The sequence below is a fragment of the Somniosus microcephalus genome, unplaced genomic scaffold, assembly GCF_052327205.1.
Source record: "Somniosus microcephalus isolate GS21.2 unplaced genomic scaffold, FLI_Smic_1.0 unresolved_chr1, whole genome shotgun sequence".
NCBI lineage: Eukaryota > Metazoa > Chordata > Chondrichthyes > Squaliformes > Somniosidae > Somniosus > Somniosus microcephalus.
The window spans coordinates 89555884-89579846 of record NW_028225179.1 but is presented as its reverse complement, the minus strand read 5'-3'; the positions used below and the strand labels follow the sequence as shown (position 1 = coordinate 89579846).

Below are 23963 nucleotides of genomic sequence, written 5' to 3'. Positions count from 1 at the left end.
CCAGGGCCCTTAAATATACCATTTAACTGTAGTGTAATTGGTGGGATTGATTTGATTTAATTTAATTTCAATTAATTAAAGGGTAAGTCATGACAGGAGAGCCCGGCCCCATGGCATGCTCCTCCTGCACTATGTGGGAACTCAGGGACACTTCCTGTGTCCCTGACAACTATGTGAGCAGGAAGTGTGTCCAGTTGCAGCTACTGGCAGACCACATTGCGGCACTGGAGCTGCGATTGGATACATACTGGACCATTTGTGATGCTGAGGAAGTCGTGGATAACACGTTTAAGCAGTTGGTCACACTGCAGGCAAAGGTTGGACAGGCAGAAAGGGAAGGGGTGACCAACAGACAGAGTACTAGGTGCAGGCAGGTAGTGCAGGGGTCCCCTGTGGACATCCCCCTCTCAAACAGATAAACCATTTTGAGTACTGTTGGGGGGATGGCTTATCAGAGGAAGGCAGCAGCAGCCAACTTCCTGGCACCAGGGGTGGCTCTGCTGCACAGGACGGGAGGAAAAAGAGGGGCCTATATGCGTCACGACAACTGATTGTTCACCCTCCCCTGCCAAAATGTTCTGCAGCCGCTCTGAGACATCCTTGACCTTTGCAACAGGGAGGCAACACACCATCCTGGAGTTTCGTTTGCGGCCGCAGAAATGCCTATCTATTCCCCTTACAATATAATCCCCTATTACTATAGGCAAAAAGGAAAGGGAGGTGGGGTAGCATTGCTGGTTAAGGAAGGGATTAACACAATTGTAAAGAAGGATATTAGCTCTGATGATGTGGAATCTGTATGGGTAGAACTGAGAAATACCAAGGGGCAGAAAACTTTAGTGGAAGTGGTATATAGACCTCCAAACAGTAATGTGGAGGTTGGGGATGGCATTAAAAGGGAAATTAGAGAAGCGTGCAATAAGGGCACAGCAGTCATCATGAGTAACATTAACCTACATATAGATTGGGCTAACCAAATAGTAACAATACTGTGGAGGAGGATTCCTGGAGTGTTTACGGGATGGTTTCCTGGACCAATATGTCGGGGAACCAACCAGAGATCAGGCCATCTTGAGACTGGGTATTATGTAACGAGAAAGGATTAATTAGCAATCTTGTTGTACGAGGCCCCTTGGGTCGGAGCGATCATAATATGATCAAATTCCTCATTAAGATGGAGAATGAAGTAGTTGACTCAGAGACTAGGGTCCTGAATTTAAATAAAGGAAACTACGATGGTCTGAGGTGCGAGTTGGGTAGGATTGATTGGGGAATGTCACTCAAAGGGTTGACGGTGGATAGGCAATGGCAAACATTCAAAGACCACATGGATGAACTACAGAATTTGATCATCCCAGTTTGGCATAAAAATAAAACAAAAAAGGTGACTCAACCGTGGCTAACAAGGGAAATTAGGGATAGCATAAGATCCAAGGAGAGGACATATAAATTGGCCAGAAAAAGCAGTAAACCTGAGGATTGGGAGCAGTTTAGGATTCAACAAAGGAGGACAAAGGGATTAATTAAGAAGGGGAAAATTAAATATGAGAGCAAGCTTGCAGGGAACATAAAAACTGACTGTAAAAGCTTTTATAGATATGTGAGGAGAAAGAGATTGGTGAAGTCAAGCGTAGGTCCCTTGCAGTCAGAATCAGGGGAATTTATAAAGGGAACAAAGAAATGGCAGACCAATTAAATACATATTTTGATTCTGTCTTCACAAAGGAGAACACAAATAAACTCCCAGAGATGTCGAGGAACATAGGGTCTGATGAAAGGGAGGAACTGAAAGAAATCAGTATTTGTTAGGGAAATGGTGTCAGGGAAATTGACGAGATTGAAGGCCGATAAATCCCCAGGGCCTGATAATCTGCATCCTAGGGTACTTAAGGAAGTTGCCCTCGAAATAATAGATGCATTGCTGATCATCTTCCAACATTCGATGGAATCTGGAACAGGTCCCATGGATTGGTGGGTAGCTAATGTTACCCCAGTATTCAAAAAAGGTGGTAGGGAGAAAACGGAGAATTACAGACCGGTAAGCCTGACATCGGTAGTGGGTAGTCCATTATAAAAGTTGTAATAGCAGAGCACTTGGAAAACAGTGGCAGGATCGGACAAAGTCAACATGGATTTACAAAAGGTAAATCGTGCTTGAACAATCTAATGGAATTTTTTGAGGATGTAACTGGTAAAATAGATAAGGGAGAACCAGTGGATGTGGTGTATTTGGACTTTCAGAAGGCTTTTGATAAGGTCCCGCATAAGCGATTAGCATGTAAAGTTAAGGCACATGGGATTGGGGGCAAGGTATTGACTTGGATAGAGAACTGGTTGGCAGACGGAAAGCAAAGAGTTGGAATAAACGTGTCTTTTTCCGAGTGGCAGGCAGTGACTAGTGGGGTACCGCAGGGATCGGTCCTTGGACCCCAGCTATTCACAATATATATTAATGATCTAGACGAGGGAACTAGATGTAATATCTCCAAATTTGCAGATGACACAAAGCTGGGTGGGCGTGTGTGCTGTGAGGAGGATGCCGAGAAACTCCAGGATGATTTGGATAGGTTGGGTGATTGGGCAAAAGCATGGCAGATGCAATATAACGTGGATAATTGTGAGGTTATCCACTTTGGTGGCAATAACAGGAAGGCAGATTATTATTTGAATGGCAATAGATTGGGAGAAGGGGAAGTGCAACGAGACCTGGGTGTCCTTGTGCACCAGTCGCTGAAGGTAAGCATGCAGGTGCAGCAGGCGGTTAAGAAGGCAAATGGTATGTTGGCCTTCGTAGCAAGAGGGTTCGAGTACAGCAACAAGGATATCTTGCTGCAGTTGTACAGGGCCTTGGTGAGACCACATCTTGAGTATTGTGTGCAGTTTTGGTCGCCTTATCTGAGGAAGGATGTTCTTGCCATGGTAGGATTCAGCGAAGATTCACCAGGCTGATACCTGGGATGGCAGGAATGACGTATGAGGAGAGATTGGGACGATTGGGCTTGTACTCGCTGGAGTTTAGAAGAATGAGAGGGGATCTTATTGAAACTTATAAAATTCTGACAGGACTGGACAGACTAGATGCAGCAAGAATGTTCCCGATTGTCGGGGAGTCCAAAACCAGGGGTCACAGTCTAAGGATAAGGGGTAGGCCATTTAGGACAGAAATGAGGAGGAATTTCTTCACCCAGAGAGTGGTGAACCTGTGGAATTCCCTACCACAGAAGGCAGTAGAGGTCAATTCATTAAATATATTCAAGAAGGAGTTGGATATATTTCTTAAGGCTAAAGGGATCAAGGGGTATGGGGAGAAATCAGGGACCAGGTACTGAAATTGGATGATCAGCCATGATCGCATTGAATGGCGGAGCAGGCTCGAGGGGCTGAATGGCCTACGCCTGCTCCTATCTTTTATGTTTCTATGTTTCTATGATTTACTGTTTTCTCCCTATTGCCACATTTTGCTGTCTGCCAACTTATGCCTGAACCTTGGGCTTCCTTTCTTTACCTAGTTGCCTGTTTCTTCTTAGTCCACTATTCCTGCACCCTAGCCAAGATGGATAACGGGTTGAGATGCTTTCTGAGACTCTCCAAAGCATCTCAGAATCTTTGACCCCTATTCTGACACTCCCTTTTAATGTCCCCATCCCTTTTATTTGACTCCAACCCCTTTGCCTTCTCCCAAACCCATCCCAATTTGCAGCTGAAGCTGTGCTAGTGAGTAGACCTGGGTGTTAAGAGCGCACTTCTGATTAATACTGTACATTCAACCGTGCCTCATAGCCATTCTGGCCTAAAATACCCTGATAGAAAAATCACAGCTAAAGAGAGACAGAGAGAGAGAGAGAGAGAGAGATGATTGGAGCGACACAGAAACAAACTGAGACATAGAGAGAGAGGCAGGAAAAAGGCAGATCGTCCGAAAAACAGAGGGATGGTCAGAATCAGTGACAGATATAGAAATACAGAGTCGGAGAGAGAGAATGTGTTGAGCTGTAGAAAATATGTGCTGAAATTTGATAAACTGTCATTAACTGTTGGCCATTTTGTTATGACTATAATGATTAATTTATTTTCCCTCTTATACTGCAGCGAATTTATTCACAATTGTGATTCTCTCCCGTGGAAAATGCGGTCTCTCCACATGTATCACTCGATACCTGGTGGTCATGGCAGCAGCGGATCTACTGGTCCTGATCTTTGATGTAATTCTGTATGAGATTAAAGAGATTTATTTCCCACATTCATTCCTGGACTATACTCTCATCTGCAGTATCAGTTTCAGCTTGGCATTTGCTGCCATTGATTGTTCTGTCTGGTTAACAGTCGCTTTCACCTTTGATCGATTCATCGCCATTTGTTACCAGAAGCTGAGAGTCAAATATTGCACCGACAAAACTGCGACTGTGATTATAATAACTGTGTGTGTGTTGAGCTGTTTGCTAAACATTCCACTTTACTTTGCAAACGAGTCTGGTGAAATACTTGATGACATACAATGGTTCTGTGTTGTGAAATCTGCCTTCTACACCATGCCCATTTGGGTGGCTTACTTCTGGTTTCGCAATATGTTAACCCCTTTCGCTCCATTTCTGTTGATTGCACTGCTCAATGCTCTGACCATCAGGCACATTGTAAAGGCCAGTAGAGTCAGGAGGGGACTCCGAGGGAGCAAGGAGGGTGAAAGTCACAATGATCCAGAGATGGAGAACCGAAAGAAATCCATCATTTTACTGCTCGCAATTTCAGGCAGTTTTATCCTGCTTTGGATGGTAAATTTCCTCTGTGAAATGTGGGCAAAAATTACAGATACTCAGTTGTACCGAACAGATTACGCTGATCCATTTACCGTCATGGAACACAGCGGATATATGCTCCAGCGTTTGAGTTCCTGCACCAACACGATTATTTATGCAGTGGCCCAGACTAAATTCAGAAATGTGTTAAAGAATGTGATTAAATATCCCTTTGCTCAGATGATTAAGTTAATTAAATTAAAAGCACTAAATTTAAACCGTGATTCCCCATAGGAACGCAGGAACAAGAGTAGATCATTTAGCCACTTGACCCAGTTCCGCCACATCATGGCTGATCTGTGACCTAACTCAATATACCCCCCTTTGGCCCATATCCCTTAATACCTTCGGTTAACAAAAATCTATGAATCTCTGATTTAAAGTTAACAATTTACCCCGCATCAACTGCCTTTTGCGGAAGAGAGTTCCAAACATCTACCACTCTTTGTGTATGGAAGTATTTCCTAACCACTCCTGAAAGGTTGGCTCTAATTTTTCGACTGTGCCCCCTAGTGCTAGAATCCCCAAACCAGCGGAAATAACTTCTCTCTATCTACCCTATCTGTTCCCCTCAATTTCTTGAAAACTTCGATCAAATCACCTCTTCACCACCTAAATTCCATGGAATACAACCGTACTTTGTGTAATCTCTCCTCGTAATTTAAACCTTGGAGTACAGGTATCATTCTGGTAAATTTACACTGCACTCGTCCAAGGGCAATATATCCTTCCTGAGGTGTGGTGCCCAGAACTGCTCACACTACTCCAGGTGTGGTCTAACCAGGGCTTTGTATAGCTGCAGCATATCTTCTACCCCCGTGTATTCTAGTCATCTACATGTGATGGCCAGCATTCCATTAGTCTTTTAAATTATTTTCTGCGCCTGTCCATGAAATGTTGATGATCTATATACATGGACCCCAAGTCGGTTTGGACCTCCACTGTTTCTAGCTTTTCACCATTTAGAAAGTACTCTGTTCCATTCTTTTAAATTCCAAATTGAATGAATTCACATTTGCCTACGTTGAAATCCATTTGCCAGTTATGCCCATTCAGTTAATGTATTAAATTCTCTTTGTAATTTTATGCTTCCATCTACACTGCTTATAACGCGGCCTATCTTTGTGTCATCGGCAAACTTGGATATGTGGCATCCTATCCCAACATCTAAGTCGTTAATAAATACAGTGAATAGTTAAAGCCCCAACAGAGTTCTTGCAGACACCACTAGTCACATTCTTCCAATTAGCGTACCTGCCAATTATTCCTGCTCTCTGTCTTCTGCTGCTCAGCAAATTTTCTAACCAGGCCAAAAATTTGCCTTCAATTCCATGAGCTTCAAGTTTAACTAACAGTCTCTTATGTGGGACTTTATCAAATGCCTTCTGGAAGTCCATGTAAGTAACCTTCATGGACATTTCTCTGTCAATTACCACATCTGCAGAAAAATAAATCAAGTTCTTCAGGCCTGACCTGACCTTTACAAATCCATGCTGGCTCTCTCTGATCAGCTGAACATTTTCAAGGTGTTCAGTCACTCAATCCTTAGTTAGAGACTCTAGCAATTTTCTGACACCAGATGTTAGGCTAACTGCTCTATAAGTCTTTGGTTTCCCTCTCTTACCATTCTTAAACAGCGGAGTGACATGCACAATTTTCCAATCTAAATGACTGGTTCCCGAATCGAGAGAATTTTGGAAGATTATAGTTCGGGCATCTGCAATGTTCTCACCTACTTCATTTAAAGCCTTGAGCTGAAACACCTTGTCCTGGGGATTTGTCACTCTTTAGTTCCATTATTTTCTTCATTACTGTTATTTTGCTTGTGTTAATTTTGGTGAGTCCCCATCCCTGATTTAATATTAATTACCTTGGAATGTCCGGCATGCTATCCTCTTCCTCTACTGTAAATGCTGATACAAAGTAATTATTCGACATGTCCGCTATTTACTTATTTTCATTTACAACATCACAGTTATCAGTTTTCATGGGGCCCATGTTGTTCTTGACCATCGTCGTTTTCCTCATATAATTGTAATAAATTGTGTGTTGATTTTGAAATCCCATCCTTCCAAGTCTCCCCAGTCCCAATAACTGTCCAGAGCTGGTTCTCAGTGTCTATGGGGCTTAAAGTTGGCTCTGGTGAGTTGTGACAGTTTAAAGGCTGCTGCCTGTTGGTAAATGTCCTCCACAGCAGAAAACCCAGCTCATCACATCCAGTTCAAAACTAAAGATGGCAGTTTCAGGGCTTTGTCAATGAGCAGTCAGATACTGAAGCCATGAAGTCCAGTAACCATAGTAACTAGGCGCTCTGAAAGGTGAAAAAGACAATTTGAAAAAAATATTTCCTCATCCTAATCCTTTCAACTCCCTGACTGGGTTTAGCATCAGTGACTGGCGATTATTGTTCCCTGTCACACTTTGCTGGCCAGTCTTCAGGTTGAGCCTTTCCTGTGAGAGCTGGCCGGCCATTGTGCAGTGGCCGATTTCAGCCCCTCTACTGCTGTTCCTACTGAGACCAGATAACTCAGCTCAGACCCCAGGGCTTGAAACTGGGACCCTCTTGGTCTGTTTAAAGGAGAATCCCCACTTCAATGCTCTGAGCACTGCCCAGGAGCACAGATTGTAAAACACGCCATCAACTCCTGATTCTCCATCCACTATTTTAATGGATGAAAATCGCAGCCTGGGAAGGCCCAGCACAAATTTCAATGTGATGACTTAAGCTCTGGGCCTGGTGTGTGGAGTCGGTGAATCAGCCCTGAGGTGGTTATAATGTGGGTGATTAAAATGGAAGCAGTGGGAGTAAAATGAACCATTTGTCAATATGAGTCATCTCATCATGTTTCTCGTAAATGTCTCAGAATGCAACAAGTACAATTATTTTGATGCGGTGGGTGATTTTATTTTGACGGTTATCCTGTACACCTCAGGATCTCACAAACAGCCTGGGCAGCTGTAGGTTTGAGTTAATATGAATCAGGTTAAGGGGAGAAGCGAAGGCCAGGTTTCCTGCTCCTACTTTTACGAAGCGTCTCTGTACATCTGATGAGGTGTGATTGACCTGAACTGGCCTCCAGGCCTTGAATATCAAATTGAAACTTATGCCTATATGTTGCACTTGTGCAGTTGTGGCCAGAATGGATGTTGGCAGAGTTAGAGAGATGTGGGGTTACATTATTATTTTTACTGCCTGGTTTGCACGCCCCTTACACAACCCACCTGATCTTCCTGATTGATTTCAATGGATGTTTAATGCCCAGGCAGCAAAGATGAAAATTTAGCCATTATGTTTCTCAAATTCCCAATGGTCACACTATTTACAGAACGTCCACTGTAGATTTGGATAGATTTCAGCATTGCCTCTAAGGACAATTTAAGTATCATTTTCTACAATTTAGCTTGGTATCAACTTCTTTAATTCTGTCATGGGCAGGGTTTTATACAGGTTCATCATAATTTTCACACTTTTTGTACTCTATACCTCTATTTATGAAGCCCAGGATCCTGGAAGCCTTTTTAACTGCTTTCTCAACCTGCCCTGCCACCTTCAACGATTTATGCACACATACCCGCAGGTCTCCCTGTTCGTACATCCCCTTTAGGATTGTCCCATTTAGCTTATATGTCCTCGCCTCATTCTTTCTACCAAAATGGATCACTTCACACTCTTCTGTGTTAAATTTCATATGCCACGTGTCCGCCCACTCCACCAGTCTGTCTATATCTTTCTGAAGTCTATCACTCTCCTCCTCACTTTTCATTTTACTTCCAGGTTTTGTATCAAATACAGTTTTGAAATTCTGCCCTGTACACCCATGTCCAAGTCACTAATATATATCAAGAAAAGCAGTGGTCCTAGAACCGACCCCTGGGGAACCCCACTGTGTACCTTCCTCCAATCCAATAAACAACCGTTATCGCTAGTCTCTGTTTCCTGTCAATTAACCAGTTTCGTATCCATGCCGCCACTGTACCTTTTATTCCATGGCCTTCAATTTTGCTGGCAAGCCTGTTACGTGGCATTTTGTCGAATGGCTTTTGGAAATCCATGTACACTAGGTCAACCACATTACCTTCATCAACCCGCTCTGTTACCTCAGCAAAAATCCCAATCAAGTTTGTTAAACACGATTTGCCTTTAACAAATCCGTGCTGGTTTTCCTTAATTAATCCATCCCTATCCAAATGACTTGATTTTGTCCCTGATTACTGTTTCTAAAAGCTTCCCCACTACCGAGGTTAAATTGACAGGCCTGTAGTTGCTGGGTTTATCTTTACACTCTTTTTTGAACAATGGTGTAACTTATGGAATTCTCCAGTCCTCTGGCACCAACCCCGTTTCTATGGAGGATTGGAATATTATGACCAGTACCTCCGCGATTTCCACCCTCAATTCCTTCAACATCCTAGGATGCATCCCATCCGCTCCTTGTGACCTATCTACTTTAAGTATAGCCAGCCTTTCTAATACCTGTTCTTGATCAATTTTTATCCTATCAAGTGTCTCTACTACCTCTTACTTCACAATGTCTATGGCAGCATCCTCATCCTTGGTGAAGGCAGATGCAAAGCAGTCATTTAGTACCTCAGCTATACGGTATGCCTCTATGCATAAGTCTCCTTTTTGTTCCCTAATCGGCCCCAACCCCTCTTCTTACTACCATTTTACTATTTATATGCCTATAGAAGACTTTTGGATAACGTTTTATGTTGGCTTCCATTCTATTCTCATATCCTCTCTTTGCCCCTTTTACTTTCTTTTTCACTTCTCCTCGGACCTTTCTATATATAGCCTGATTCTCAGATGTATTGGCAACCTGACATCTGTCATTCGCACCCTTTTTCTGCTTCGTCATATTCTCTATCTGTTTCATCATTCAGGGAGCTCTGATTGTAGTTGCCCTACCTTTCTCCTTCGTGGGAATGTGCCTCGACTGTACCCAAATTGCAGTTTCGTTTGCCAATCTTTGATTCCAGTTTACTCGGGCCAGATCTGTTCTCATCCCACTGAAGTTGGCATTCCCCCAATGTGGTAAACCACTTTTATCGTTCACTATCGTTACACTATGGTTATCACTGTTTACACTGTTGTATCACTACACAAGGTCACCTCTTGTCACGCTGTTATACCTGGGCTGACCACAGCTGACTCCGCCCATGGCTCCGCCTGCTTGCCCAGGTATAAAGGTGGTCGACTGGCTGGTATTCCTCCTTGTTGGACCCGATCACCCACGAGGGTGGGCTCTGTCATTTAGCCAATAAAAACCTATAGTTACTATCTTAACTCGTCGCTTTTCATTGGATGAATTGATAGGTATATCAATTTTATTGTCTAAATTTTGAAATGAGTGGACCGGAGCAGCCAAACGACCAGCCAAACGGCCAGCTACAACAGCCACAGCAGCCGGCCTGGCTGCGAGCCCTCCGACCACCATACCTGGATCTAAACCCTCAGGCAGCGAACTCAGCCCTCGACTTCAAACACTGGCTGAGCTGTTTCGAATCCTACCTGGGAGAATCCGGCGTGCCTCCGGGATCCAAACTAAGAGTTCTGACCGCCCAAGTGAGCCCTAAAGTATTTGCATTCATCCAGGACCTTACTACATACGAGGACGCCCTCAATCTGCTGAAAGAGCAGTACCGGAGCCCGGTAAATTCTATGTATGCCAGACATCTCCTAAGATCCCGCTCGCAACAGCCAGGAGAGTCTGTAGATGAATTTTTACGGGCACTACAAACACTCGGCAGGGACTGTGACTTTAAAGCTGTAACGGCTGCAGAAAATACTGAAGGGAATATCCGCGATGCCTTCGTGAAAGGCCTTCGGTCCGACTACTCACGGCAAAGACTGCTCGAATCAAAGGACCTCGACCTGAATACAACTGCAGCCCTCGCTCGCTCCCTGGAAGTGGCCCATCAGGACCTCGAGGCGTATTCCAGGTACTGTGCTGCGCGACCCTGGGACTCGGGCCCGACCCCGGCCGCAATACCCCTCGCACCGCTGCCTCTGGGACCTACCTCAGCGTCGGCGTCCCAGAACCGATCGGGACCGCCACCCCCGGTACCGGCTGCGGCATCGGAGCCCCGCGATCGGGCCGCCGGCTGCTTCTTCTGTGGCCAGGCGAAACACCCGAGGACGCGCTGCCCTGCAAGAAACGCGACCTGCTCCGATTGCCACAAGAAAGGCCACTTCGCAAAGGCCTGCAGGGGGAGAGCCACAGACACCAGCAGTGCCTCATGCGAGTTGTGGGGGCGGCCATCTTTCATCAAGGCCACAGATGCCAGTATCCCCTCGTGTGAGTCGTGGGGGCGACCATCTTTGATCAAGGCCACCGACGCCAGCAGGGCCTCATGTGAGTTGTGGGGGCGGCCATCTTCTCCGCCATTTTATTCAACGTCGTGGGCGCCGCCATTTTGTCCACCACACTCGTCCGCCACCTTGTCTCCAGACCCGACCACCGCCTCACCCGCAGACTACAGCAGCTCGCTCAGCCATACACTAGCCTCCGTCACACTGGACCAAGCTCGCCCGCATCACCTGTCCAAGTCCATGATGGACATCAAAGTAAACGGCCACGCCACGACCTGCCTGTTCGACAGCGGAAGCACGGAGAGTTTCATCCATCCAGACACGGTGAGCCACTACTCCCTCACTGTCCGGCCAACGTGCAACCGGATCTCGATGGCGTCGAGGTCCCATTCTACAGACATCAGCGACTACTGTGTTGTGACCCTGTCGGTTAGGGGCACGGAGTATAAAAATTTTAAACTCCTCGTCCTGCCCCAGCTCTGCGCTGCCGTCCTACTAGGGCTGGACTTCCAATCCCACCTTCAAAGTGTCACTTTGGCATGCGGTGGACCCCTCCCGCCACTCACAGTCGACAACCAGCAGCCTTTAAACCGCCCACCGCGTACCACCTGCGGCCTATCCACCCTCAAGGTCCCGCCCCCCTCCCTGTTCGCTAACCTCACCCGCGACTGTAAACCCGTCGCCACCAAGAGCAGGCGGTACAGCGCCGGGGACAGAGCTTTTATTAGCTCTGAGGTGCAGCGTCTCCTGAAGGAGGGCATCATCGAGAGGAGCAACAGCCCCTGGTGTTCCCAGGTCGTAGTCGTTAAGACCGGCAATAAAAACTGCCTGGTCATCGACTACAGCCAAACCATAAACCGGTACACCCAGCTGGACGCATACCCCCTTCCCTGCATATCTGATATGGTCAATCAGATTGCACAGTACCGAGTATTCTCTACCGTTGACCTTAATTCGGCCTATCACCAACTCCCTATCCGCCCTGAGGACTGCCAGTATACCGCCTTCGAGGCGAATGGCCGCCTCTACCACTTCCTTAGGGTTCCCTTCGGCGTCACCAACGGGGTTTCGGTCTTCCAAAGGGAGATGGACCGGATGGTTGACCAGAACGGGCTGCAGGCCACGTTCCTTTATCTAGATAACGTCACCATCTGCGGCCACGACCGGCAGGACCACGATGTTAATCTGGAGAAATTCCTCCGTACGGCCGAACGGCTGAACCTCACTTACAATAAGGAGAAATGTGTGTTTAACACCTCGCGTCTTGCCATCCTCGGCTGCGTAGTAGAGAACGGAGTCATCGGCCCCGACCCCGAAAGAATGCGCCCCCTCATGGAGCTTCCCCTCCCCCACTGTCCAAAGGCACTGAAGAGAACCCTGGGGCTCTTCGCTTACTATGCCCAATGGGTGCCGAATTATGCGGACAAAGCCAGACCCCTCATGAAGTCCACCTCCTTCCCCCTGACGGCAGAAGCGTGCGCAGCCTTCTCCCTCATAAAGGGAGACATTGCTAAGGCCACAATGCATGCGGTAGATGAGTCTATCCCTTTCCAAGTGGAGAGCGATGCATCCGACTTCGCCCTAGCTGCAACCCTTAACCAGGCAGGGAGACCTGTGGCCTTCTTCTCAAGGACCCTCCAGGGCCCTGAGATCCGACACTCTTTGGTCGAGAAGGAGGCCCAGGCGATCGTGGAGGCAGTACGATGCTGGAGGCATTACCTGGCAGGCAAACGATTTACCCTCCTCACCGACCAGCGTTCGGTCGCTTTTATGTTTAATAACAAGCTGAGGGGCAAAATCAAGAACGACAAGATCTTGAGGTGGAGAATCGAGCTCTCCACCTATGATTATGAAATCTTGTACCGGCCTGGTAAACTGAACGAACCCCCAGATGCTCTATCACGAAGTACATGCGCCAACGCGCAAATTGATAGACTGCAGACCCTCCACAACGACCTCTGCCACCCCGGGGTCACCAGACTTTACCACTTCATTAAGGCCCGCAACCTGCCGTACTCCATCGAGGAGGTCAGGACCATGACCAGGAACTGCCAAACCTGTGCCGAATGCAAACCGCATTTCTTTAGGCCGGACAGAGCAAGCCTGATCAAGGCCACCCGCCCCTTCGAGCGCTTGAGCATCGACTTTAAGGGGCCCCTCCCGTCCTCTGACCGTAATGTGTACTTCCTCAACATCATTGATGAGTACTCCCGTTTCCCCTTTGCCTTCCCCTGCCCAGACATGACCAGTACCACGGTCATCAAATGCCTGAACGACCTCTTCGCCTTGTTTGGGTTCCCGAACTATATACATAGCGACCGGGGCTCATCCTTCATGAGCGAGGAACTTCGCCAGTTCCTACTAGCAGGAGGCATTGCTGCAAGCAGGACCACCAGCTACAACCCCCGAGGGAACGGCCAGGTGGAAAGAGAGAACGCGACTGTCTGGAAGGCCGTTCTCTTAGCCTTAAAGTCTAAGGGCCTGCCAACCTCTCGCTGGCAGGAAGTCCTCCCGGCAGCGCTGCATTCCATCCGGTCACTGCTTTGCACGGCCATTAATGCCGCCCCCCATGAACGAATGTTTGTTTTCCCCAGGAAGTCGACCACGGGAACCTCGCTACCAACATGGCTGACTTCTCCGGGGCCCGTCTTGCTGCGAAAGCACGTGAGGGCCCATAAAATGGACCCCCTGGTCGAGAGGGTGGACCTCCTGCACGCCAACCCCCAGTACGCCTATGTGGCATACCCAGACGGGCGGGAGGACACAGTCTCCTTACGAGACCTTGCACCCTCGGGCACCCCTGAGATGCCACCGTTACCCCCCACCACCCCCCCAAATCCAGCCCAGGTAGACGGCATGCCGGAACCCCACGAGCCTTCGCCGACCACGCAGACACCAGCATTAACATCGGATACTGCATCACCGCCGCCGCTGCTGCGCCGATCAGAAAGACTTATGAGGCCTCCGGACAGACTGACATACCCGAACTGGTAGTACACTTCACCCCGCCGGACTCAAATCTAAACAAGGGGTGAATGTGGTAAACCACTTTTATCGTTCACTATCGTTACACTATGGTTATCGCTGTTTATATCATTACACTATGGTTATCACTGTTTACACTGTTGTATCACTACACAAGGTCACCTCTTGTCACGCTGTTATACCTGGGCTGACCACAGCTGACTCCGCCCATGGCTCCGCCTGCTTGCCCAGGTATAAAGGTGGTCGACTGGCTGGTATTCCTCCTTGTTGGACCCGATCACCCACGAGGGTGGGCTCTGTCATTTAGCCAATAAAAACCTATAGTTACTATCTTAACTCGTCGCTTTTCATTGGATGAATTGATCGGTATATCACCCAAATAAACGTTTTTACTCTAGATTGCTGCCTGTCATTTTCCATAGCTAATCCAAACCGTATGATATTATGATCACAGTTCCCTAAATGTTCACCTACTGGCGCTTGCTCCACTGATCTATCTCATTCCCCAGAATCAGATCCAGCAATGCTTCCTCCCTCATCGGGCCATAAACATACTGATCAAGAAAGTTCTGCTGAACACACTTCAGAAATTCTGGCAAAGGGTCACAGAACTGAAACGTTAACTCTGTTTCTCTATCCGCGGATGCTGCTTGGCCTGCTGAGTGTTTCCAGCATTTTCTGTTGTTATTTCAGAAATTCTTTCCCTTCTCTGCCCTTCAGACTATCACGATCCCAGGCTATATTAGAATAGTTGAAGTCCCCCATCATTACTACTCTATATTTCTTGCACCTCTCTGTAATTGCCGGGGTGAGGAGACCAGGGTGGGGGTTGGTATGATTGATGTTGTTGGTGGTGATTTATTGTGTAGGGGGTTGTTGGTTTATGGTGGCGGTGTTTGTGAGGGTTTTGCTGTTGGTGTTTGTGAGGGTGTGCTGGTTCTGATGGTTTTTGGTGCAGGTGTTTGTGAGGGTCTGCTGGGTTCGAATGGTTTTGTTGCTGCATGTGTGGGTGCTTGGTCTGATGCGTTTTAGTGCAGGTGTTTGTCGGGCAGTGCTAGGTTTGACTAGTTTTGCAGTTGTTGGTTGTGGGGTATGGTTGATCTGAAGGGTTTTTCTGCTGGTGTTTGTGGGGGTGGAGTGTCTGGTGCATTTTGCTGCTGTTTGTGGGTGGTGGGGCTTCTGATGCGTTTTGATTCTGGTGTTTTTGGAGGACTGATGTGTTTTGCAGCTAGTGTTTGTGCGGTGTGCTGGGTCTAATGGGTTTTGATGCTGGTTTTGTTGGGGTTGTGCTGGGTTTGATTGTTTTTTCTGGTGCGTGGAGGTGTGCTGGGTCTGATGGATTTTGCTGCTGGTGTTTGTGGGGTGCGGTGTGTCAGAAGGGTTTTTATTCTGGTGCTTTTGGTGGTGGGTGCCTGGTGGGTTTTAATGCTTGTTTCTGTGGGTGTGTGCTGCGTCTGATATGTAATTTGCAGACAAATGTGCAGTTAGGTGCATGCAAATGGATTTTCTGCAGGTGTTTGTGGGGGTGTACTGGGTCTGAATGGTCTCAAGAGTGTTGCTTTTGGTGCTTCTGAGTTCGTGCTGGATCTGATGGGTTTGGCTGTTGGTGCTTGTGGCGATGAGGTGGGTTTGATGGGTTTTCCTTGCTCTGCAACCATCCATTTGTTCCTCTTCCCCAGTGGCCTCGCGCGTCCGGCTGGTACTCCAGGGACTTCAGTTCACAGAGATTAGCTGAAGGAGTTGATGAGAAAATCGGGGATGGTTTGATTTCATCCAGGTGACGGCGAGTGACTGATGGCGGCTCCACATCTTTGTCTCTGTAATTGGTATTGTGGCGATTGTAGATTATTAAATATCTGGGATTTCTGTCCTTGAAGCCGGATGATTTGAGCTTTGATCTGCTAGTTTTGTCCGAACATACTCTAGTCTACTGACTGACTCACTGCTGAATCATTCACAAATTCTACTCTAGGGGTTGGAGGCTTGTTGACATTGAGAGTCCCGGGGGAGTGGTGTAAAGAGAGGGCATGCTTGCCCAGACAGTCCCGGGTGGCGGTGTAGAGGGGGTTCTGCTCCCCCAGACAGACCCGGGGTTTGCGTGTAGATCGGGGGACTGCTCCCTCAGACAAACCCCGGTGTAAGTGGCACAGAGGGAGGGCCTGCTTCCCAAAAGGCTCCGGGGGTGAGTTGCAGAGCAGGGGTCTGGATTGGATTTATCCTGCTTTTTGTGGATAGGACATACCTGGGCAACTTTTGACTTTTTTGGGTAAATGCTAGTGTTATAGCTGTACTGGAGCAGCTTGGCTCGAGGGATGGCTAGTTATAGAGCACAAGTCAGAGCCCCTAGCCTTTGCTGTATCCAGTGCGCTCAGCCATTTCTTGATGTTACGTGGAGTGAATCAATTTGGCTGATGACTGGCTTCTGTGATAGTGGGGACTTCAGGAGGAGGATGAGATGGATTGTCCACTCGGATGGTTGCAAACGCTTCAGCCATCTCTTTTTCACTCATCTGCTGGGTTTTGCCATCATTGAGATGGGGATGTTCATGGAGCCTTTTCCTCCCGTTAGTTGTTTAATTGCCCACCACCATTCATGACTGGATGTGACAGGAATGTAGAGCTTTGAGCTGATCCGTTGGTTGTGTGATCACTTGGCTCTATCTATAGCATGCTGCTTCAGCTGTTTAGCTTGTATGTAGTCCTGTTTTGCAGCTTTCCCAGGTTGGCAGTTCATTTTTAGGTATGCCTGCACCTGCTTCTGGCACTCTGTTATGCACTCCCCATTGAATCAGGGTTGCTCGCCCAGCTTGATGGTAATGGTAGAGTGAGGGATATGCCGGGCCATGAGTTTACAGATTGTGGTGAAGTACGATTCTGCTGCTTCTGATGGCCCACAGTGCCTCATGAATACCCAGTTTTGAGCTGCTAGATCTATTCTGAATCTATCCCATTTAGCACGGTGGTAGTGCCACACAACACGATAGAGGATGGCCTCAGTGTGATGATTGAACTTTGTCTCCACAAGGACTGTGCGGTGGTCACTGCTACCAATACTGTCATGGACAGATGTATCTGTGACAGGTAGATTGGTGAGGACGAGGTCAATTGGATTTTTCCCTCGTGTTGGTTCTCTCACCACCTGTCACTGGCCCACGCTGGCAGCTATTTCCTTCAGGATTTGGCCAGCTAGGTTAGTAGTGGTGCTACCTGTAGTGTATGTACCTTTAAGAGGGAACTACTTTTACAGCTCCTGTATACTGTAGTACCGGCAGTGACCACACCTGTATATAAGCCTTGAGCATGCCTCTGTACCCCCAGTCTTGAGACTACCCTACTCCAGTAAATACCTGTTGATTGTTAAGTTACAGCATCCGTGTGGTTATTGAAAAACATCATACTCTCCGAATCACGGATCTAACAGTGGCGATGAGTGTCGATTCGAATCTACCTGCAACTCTGCATTTCCCTTCAAGGATTCGCTCCGGGAGGGCGGTGGAAGAAAGTCGAGGCCAGAAGCACGGGCGTCGACCACGAGCAATCGCCCAGTCATCCGACAGAGAGTGAACATCGCAGGGGAGTCTGTGGAGAGCCGGGCTTGGTTCCCCAGCCACGACGATCAGCAAGAGACTGACGACAGGTCCAGCGCAGACCCTTCCCGGACAGCGGCGGCTGGAGCCGACCGATGGCGGAGAAAAAGCCGAGCAGCGTCGACGGGGTAAGATAGAGGGTGAAGCGCACAGGGCACAGCCGGGGGTTGAAAACAGAGCAGCGTCAAGGAAAAACAAAACGGAGAGAGAGAGAGGGTAAAGCAGCAGTCGGGTTCAGGACCGAGCGGCGGAAACGGGAAAGGCGCACAGAAAAAAAAAAAATGCGCAGAACACAGCCAGGGCTCAAGGGCTGAACAGTGTCCACAGGGAGAAGAAGGGAGAGTGCGGGAGACACCATTGAGCCACGGAGAAGAAGGAAGAGGCGCCATTTTCAGAAGCCGCAGCGGAGAAGAAGGGCGAGCGCGGGAAGAAAGGAAAGCGCGGGAGATGCCATTTTGTGCCAGCGGAGAAGAAGGGAAAGCGCGGGAGACGCCATTTTTGATGGTTAAATCACACCCAGGGATGCCGAAGAGTGGCAGTATCTCTACGTTCGACAATGAAGTCGAAGATTGGGCAATATATGTGGAACGTATTGAGGTGTACCGCAGGGCGAATGAAGTGCCAGATGCAAGGAAAGCACTGGTTTTGTTAAATTCCATGGGTGCAAAAACTTATGGGTTACTGCGAAACCTAATAACCCCAGAGAAGCCTGTGAACAAGAATTTCGAAAGCATAGTAGAAATCCTACAGGACCACTTAAACCCCACACCGCTGCTGATAGCAGAACGATTTAAGTTCCATAAAAGGAACCAACACAAAGACGAAAGCAATGCTGAGTACTTAACGGAACTGCGCAAGCTATCGAAACGCTGCCAGTTTGGAGTGGGACTAGCAGATACGTTAAGGGACAAGTTTGTGTGTGGGCTGCAAAGTGAAGGAACCCAGAAACGGCTTCTATCAGAAAAGGATCTTACGCTGGACAAGGCTTTCAGTATGGCAGTATCACACGAAGCAGCCGCAAGGGGCGCTGCAGAGATACAACGGAGACCGCAAGAATATGGCACCAATGAAATGTCCTATGGAACAGGGAAGTGTTATCGCTGCGGCAGAACAACACACGGCCAGAAGGATTGTTGGTTCAAGGACCAAGTGTGCAGACAGTGTGGAAAAGCAGAACACATAGCAAGAGTCTGCAGGTCTGGGAAGAACACCAACAGCAAGAATATCCGCTTCCACGAATTGAGGATATTTTCGCCTCGCTATCTGGAGGTAAACGCTTCACCAAAATTGATCTAGCCCAGGCGTACTTGCAAATGGAGGTAGAAGAAGCCTCGAAACAATACATTACGATCAACACTCATAAAGGTCTCTATCAATACAACCGGCTGGTGTTCGGGGTAGCATCGGCTCCGGCTATTTGGCAAAGGGCGATGGATCAAGTCCTGCAAGGGATTCCAGGGACCCAGTGTTATTTAGACGACATCCTGGTCACGGGCGAAAATGACAGTGATCACCTCGCCAACTTGGAGGAGGTGCTCACCAGATTAAAGGAATATGGGCTACGAGCTAATCGCCACAAGTGCAAGTTTTTCCAGAAGCAGATCTCGTATTGTGGCCACGTCATCGATGAAGAGGCGTTACATAAGTCCCCTGAAAAAATTGAGGCAGTAGTCAAGGCTCCAGCACCGGAAAATGTGTCACAACTGAGGTCGTTCCTCGGGCTGGTAAACTACTACCATAAGTTCTTACCAAATTTGTCCACGGTATTACACCCACTGAACACCCTACTGCAAACAGGGGAACCATGGAAGTGGAATGACGAACGTAGATGAGCTTTCCAGAAGTGTAAAGAATTGATCACATCAAAAGAGGTGTTGGCCCATTTCAACCCAGCACTACCAATTCATTTGGCATGTGATGCATCACCCTATGGTATTGGAGCGGTGCTGTCGCACAAATTCCCAGACGGGTTGGAGAGGTCAGTAGCCTTTGCGTCTCGGTCACTAACCTCAGCCGAGCGCAACTACACCCAGATTGACAGGGATGCCCTCAGCCTAGTATGGGGAGTAAAAAAATTCAACCACTATCTGCATGGGCAGAAGTTCACTTTGCTGACTGACCACCAACCACTTGTCTCCATCTTTAATCCTAAGAAGGGCGTTCCAGTGATGACTGCACAACGGTTACAAAGATGGTCCCTGTTTCTAGGGGCGAATCAATATGAAATAGAATATAAAGGCACGAAACAGCATGGGAACGTTGATGGGCTATCGCGCCTGCCACTGCCTACTGTGGAGGAAGCACCAGCAGTGGACCCTATCGAGATATTTTATTCATCAATAATTGAACGATTGCCAGTAACGAACGCGGATATAGAGAAGGAGACCCGCAATGATCCGACGCTGTCTCGGGTGTATGATTTGATGGTGAGGGGATGGCCAACACATGGTGACTCTGTTGCCAGCATTCTCATCCAGAAGAGAACAGCTGTCAGTATGCCAGGGGACAGTGATGTGTGGATCCAGAGTGGTGATTCCACCCAAGTTAAGGGAGAGAGTGCTAAATGAGCTTCATGAAGGTCATCTGGGGGGAGTGAAAATGAAAAGCCTTGCTAGGGCTTATGTGTGGTGGCCGGGAATCGATCAACAAATCGAAGACCTAACCAAGAGCTGCTCAGGATGCCAGAAGGTCCAAAATGCACCACCACATGCCCCTCTACACCCATGGGAATGGCCCTCCTCTCCATGGCAACGGGTTCATATTGATTTCGCTGGTCCATTCATGGACTCAATGTTCTTAATAGCAGTGGATGCTCATTCGAAATGGCCTGAGGTGATAAAAATGTCCTCAACCACTACAGAGAAAACGGTTGCAGTCCTACGGACCATATTTGCCAGGAACGGCTTGCCAGAGCAGATTTGCTCTGATAATGGACCACAGTTTGTGTCCGAAGAGTTTCAAAAATTTATGAGAAGGAATGGGGTAAGGCATTACACATCCGCCCCGTATCATCCAGCCACAAATGGATTGGCTGAGAGGTTCGTACAAACCTTTAAGAAGGCGATAAAGGCCATGTGCGACGATGAAATTCCACTACAGCATAAGGTTGGCAATTTCTTATTAGCCTACCGAAACACGACACATGCAGTTACCAACCAGACCCCGGCCATGATGTTCTTTAACCGAAGGTTGAGATCTCGTCTGGACTTGCTCAGACCAAATGTGCGAAGAAATGTTGAGGATAGACAATTCCAGCACATCAATGAGAAGCCGACAAGGAGCTTCAACGTAGGACAACCAGTCTTGGCCCGTGACTACCGAACAGAGAAATGGCAACCCGGAATGATATGCACAAGGCAGGGGCCATTAACGTACACAGTGGATGTCGGGGAGAACATTGTGAGACGCCACGTCGATCAGATCTTAGCGTCACAGGAACGAGTCAACCCCATGTCTCGCGTACCTGGGGATGAACCCGACATACCGGTAGCATCTACCTCCAAACCAGTAGCAGTGGAAACTGATGAACTAACCGACGAAAAAGGGCCAGAATCGCCTCCGCACCAAGAACAAGAACCTCAGGAAAGGCGCTATCCCGAAAGGATCAGGAAGCCGCCCCAAAGACTGAATCTATAAATGGACTATTGTTGTTTAATGTACATGTTAAAGTGTTAATTGTTATTTGAATATTATGGGTACTGCTAATCTAAAAGGGGAGGAATTGTAGTGTATGTACCTTTAAGAGGGAACTACTTTTACAGCTCCTGTATACTGTAGTACCGGCAGTGACCACACCTGTATATAAGCCTTGAGCATGCCTCTGTACCCCCAGTCTTGAGACTACCCTACTCCAGTAAATACCTGTTGATTGTTAAGTTACAGCATCCGTGTGGTTATTGAAAAACATCATGCTCTCCGAATCACGGATCTAACACTACCGAGCCACTCTTGGTAAAGGACATTGAAGGCCCTCAACATTCTGTACCCATAGATCCCGATGGACTTAAAGGACCCCCACAACCCGACAAATACATTTAAAGGACCCCCGGAACCCGAGCTTTCTAATTAAAGGATCCCCCCTGAACCCAATCTGTGTATTTAAGAAACACCCCCACAACTGTTCTGTTTATTTAAATGAGCCACCATAACCCGGTCTGTGTATTTAAAGGAGGAGCTGGAGCCCGATCTTTGTAATTAAATTATCCCCGTAACTCGATCTGTGTATTTAAACTGCCCCCTACCTACCCGGGGGAACACTATCTACATATGTGAGGGACCCCTGTAACCCGATCTGTGTATTTAAACTGCCCCCTACCCACCCGGGGGAACACTATCTACATATGTGAGGGACCCCTGTAACTCGATCTGTGTATTTAAACTGCCCCCATACCCACCCGGGGGAACACTATCTACGTATGTGAGGGACCCCTGTAACTCGATCTGTGTATTTAAACTGCCCCCATACCCACCCGGGGGAACACTATCTACGTATGTGAGGGACCCCTGTAACCCGATCTGTGTATTTAAACTGCCCCCATACCCACCCGGGGGAACACTATCTACGTATGTGAGGGACCCCTGTAACTCGATCTGTGTATTTAAACTGCCCCCATACCCACCCGGGGGAACACTATCTACGTATGTGAGGGACCCCTGTAACCCAATCTGTGTATTTAAACTGCCCCCTACCCACCCGGGGGAACACTATCTACATATGTGAGGGGCCCCTGTAACCCGATCTGTGTATTTGAGGATCCCCAAACCGGATCTGTCTATTTAGAGGACCCTGTAACCCGATCTGTGTAATTAAAAGACCCCGGAACCTGATTTCTGCATTTAAAGATCCCTGTACGCCGATCCACGTTTTCAAAGGAAACAGAGAGAAACGGCTCGAATCTCACTGTATAAAGCAGAGGGACTCAACAACAGAGGGATTCGTATATCTTTTTATATACTAGACAAATCACCCACTGACACAATCTGCATACTTAAGAGCCCCAGAAGACGATCTGTTGGACACACTCGGGCCGTTCAGTACCAGACAGCTGTGAATCGCTCCCCTTTATCCGCTGTGTGCTGTAAATGTATGTAGCTGAGTCTTGTCACACAAAAGTGCCCTCCTCCCAGTACAAACACCTCAGCTACAGGGACTACTTTAACCACCTGAGCCCCGCTCGCTGGTGCGGGTCAGTCTGTCTGTGACCAGGGCGGGGTTGAGGGGTGGGGTCGGTAGCACTCTTACTATGAGATTACTGATTAACCCTGTCACATTATACGAGACAAGTTTAAAAATAGCCTGTTCCATGGTGGTTTCCATGTTCTAGGAAAGTGTTTCGAGTGCATGCCATGAACTCATCCTTCAAACTGCTTTTACCAATTTGATTTGTCCAGTCTATATAAAGGTACATGAAATAACAACAGAAAATGCTGGAAATACTCAGCAGGCCAGGCAGCATCCATGAAGAGAGAAACAGGATTAACGTTTCAGGTCTGGGACCCTTCATCAGAACTGGAAAAAGCTGGAAATGTAACAGATTTTAAGCAGGTGCAGAGACAGTGGGGGTGGGGGGGGGGAAGGAATTGAAAGAACATGCTGTGAAAATGTTGCAAATGGGAATGGCAAAATCATACTGTGTGAAAAATGGGGGCAGGGATTATTATCTGAAATTGTTGAACTCAATGTTGAGTCCGGCAGGCTGTAAAGTGCCTAATCGAAAGATGAGGTGCTGTTCCTCGAGCTTACGTTGAGCTTCACTGGAACAATGTAATAGGCCGAGGACAGAGAGATCAGAGTGGGAGTGAAGTGGAGAATTAAAGTGACAGGCGACCGGAAGCTCAGGGTCACCCTTACGGACTGAATGGAGGTGTTCCGCAATGAGGTCGCCCAATCTGCATTTGGTCTCCCCAGTGTAGAGGAGACCGCATCGTGAGCAGCGAATACAGTATATTAAATTGCAAGAAATACAAGTAAATCGCTGTTTCACCTGGAAGGGGTGTTTGGGGCCCTGGACAGTGGGAAGGCAGGAGGTAAAAGGGCTTGTGTTGCATCTCCTGCACTTGCACGGGAAGGTGCCAGGTGAAGGAGAAGGGCTGTTGGGGGTGATTGAGGAGTGGACCAGGGTGTCGCGGGGGGAGCGGTCCCTTCGAAATGCTGAAAGGGGAAGTGAGGGGAAGATGTGTTTGGTGGTGGGATCACGTTGGAGGTGGCGGAAATGGCGGAGGATGATCTGTTGAATGTGGAGGCTGGTGGGGTGAAAGGTGAGGACAAGGGGAACCCTATCATGG

At 47.9% G+C, this 23963-nt stretch overlaps 1 protein-coding gene across 1 annotated transcript; it reads left to right on the top strand.

Annotated features, from left to right (window-relative positions):
- The first annotated feature begins 1216 nt into the window (after positions 1-1216).
- LOC147095580 (FMRFamide receptor-like) lies at positions 1217-6852 on the top strand. Its single transcript, XM_085974705.1, has one exon. It carries the CDS (start codon positions 4167-4169, stop codon positions 5025-5027), a length of 861 nt encoding a protein of 286 aa, XP_085830831.1. The 5' UTR covers positions 1217-4166; the 3' UTR covers positions 5028-6852.
- Positions 6853-23963: the final 17111 nt, after the last annotated feature.

Excerpts from the sequence above, each read along its gene's own strand:
- LOC147095580 (XM_085974705.1), top strand. The coding sequence starts at position 4,167 with ATGGCAGCAGCGGATCTACTGGTCCTGATCTTTGATGTAATTCTGTAT.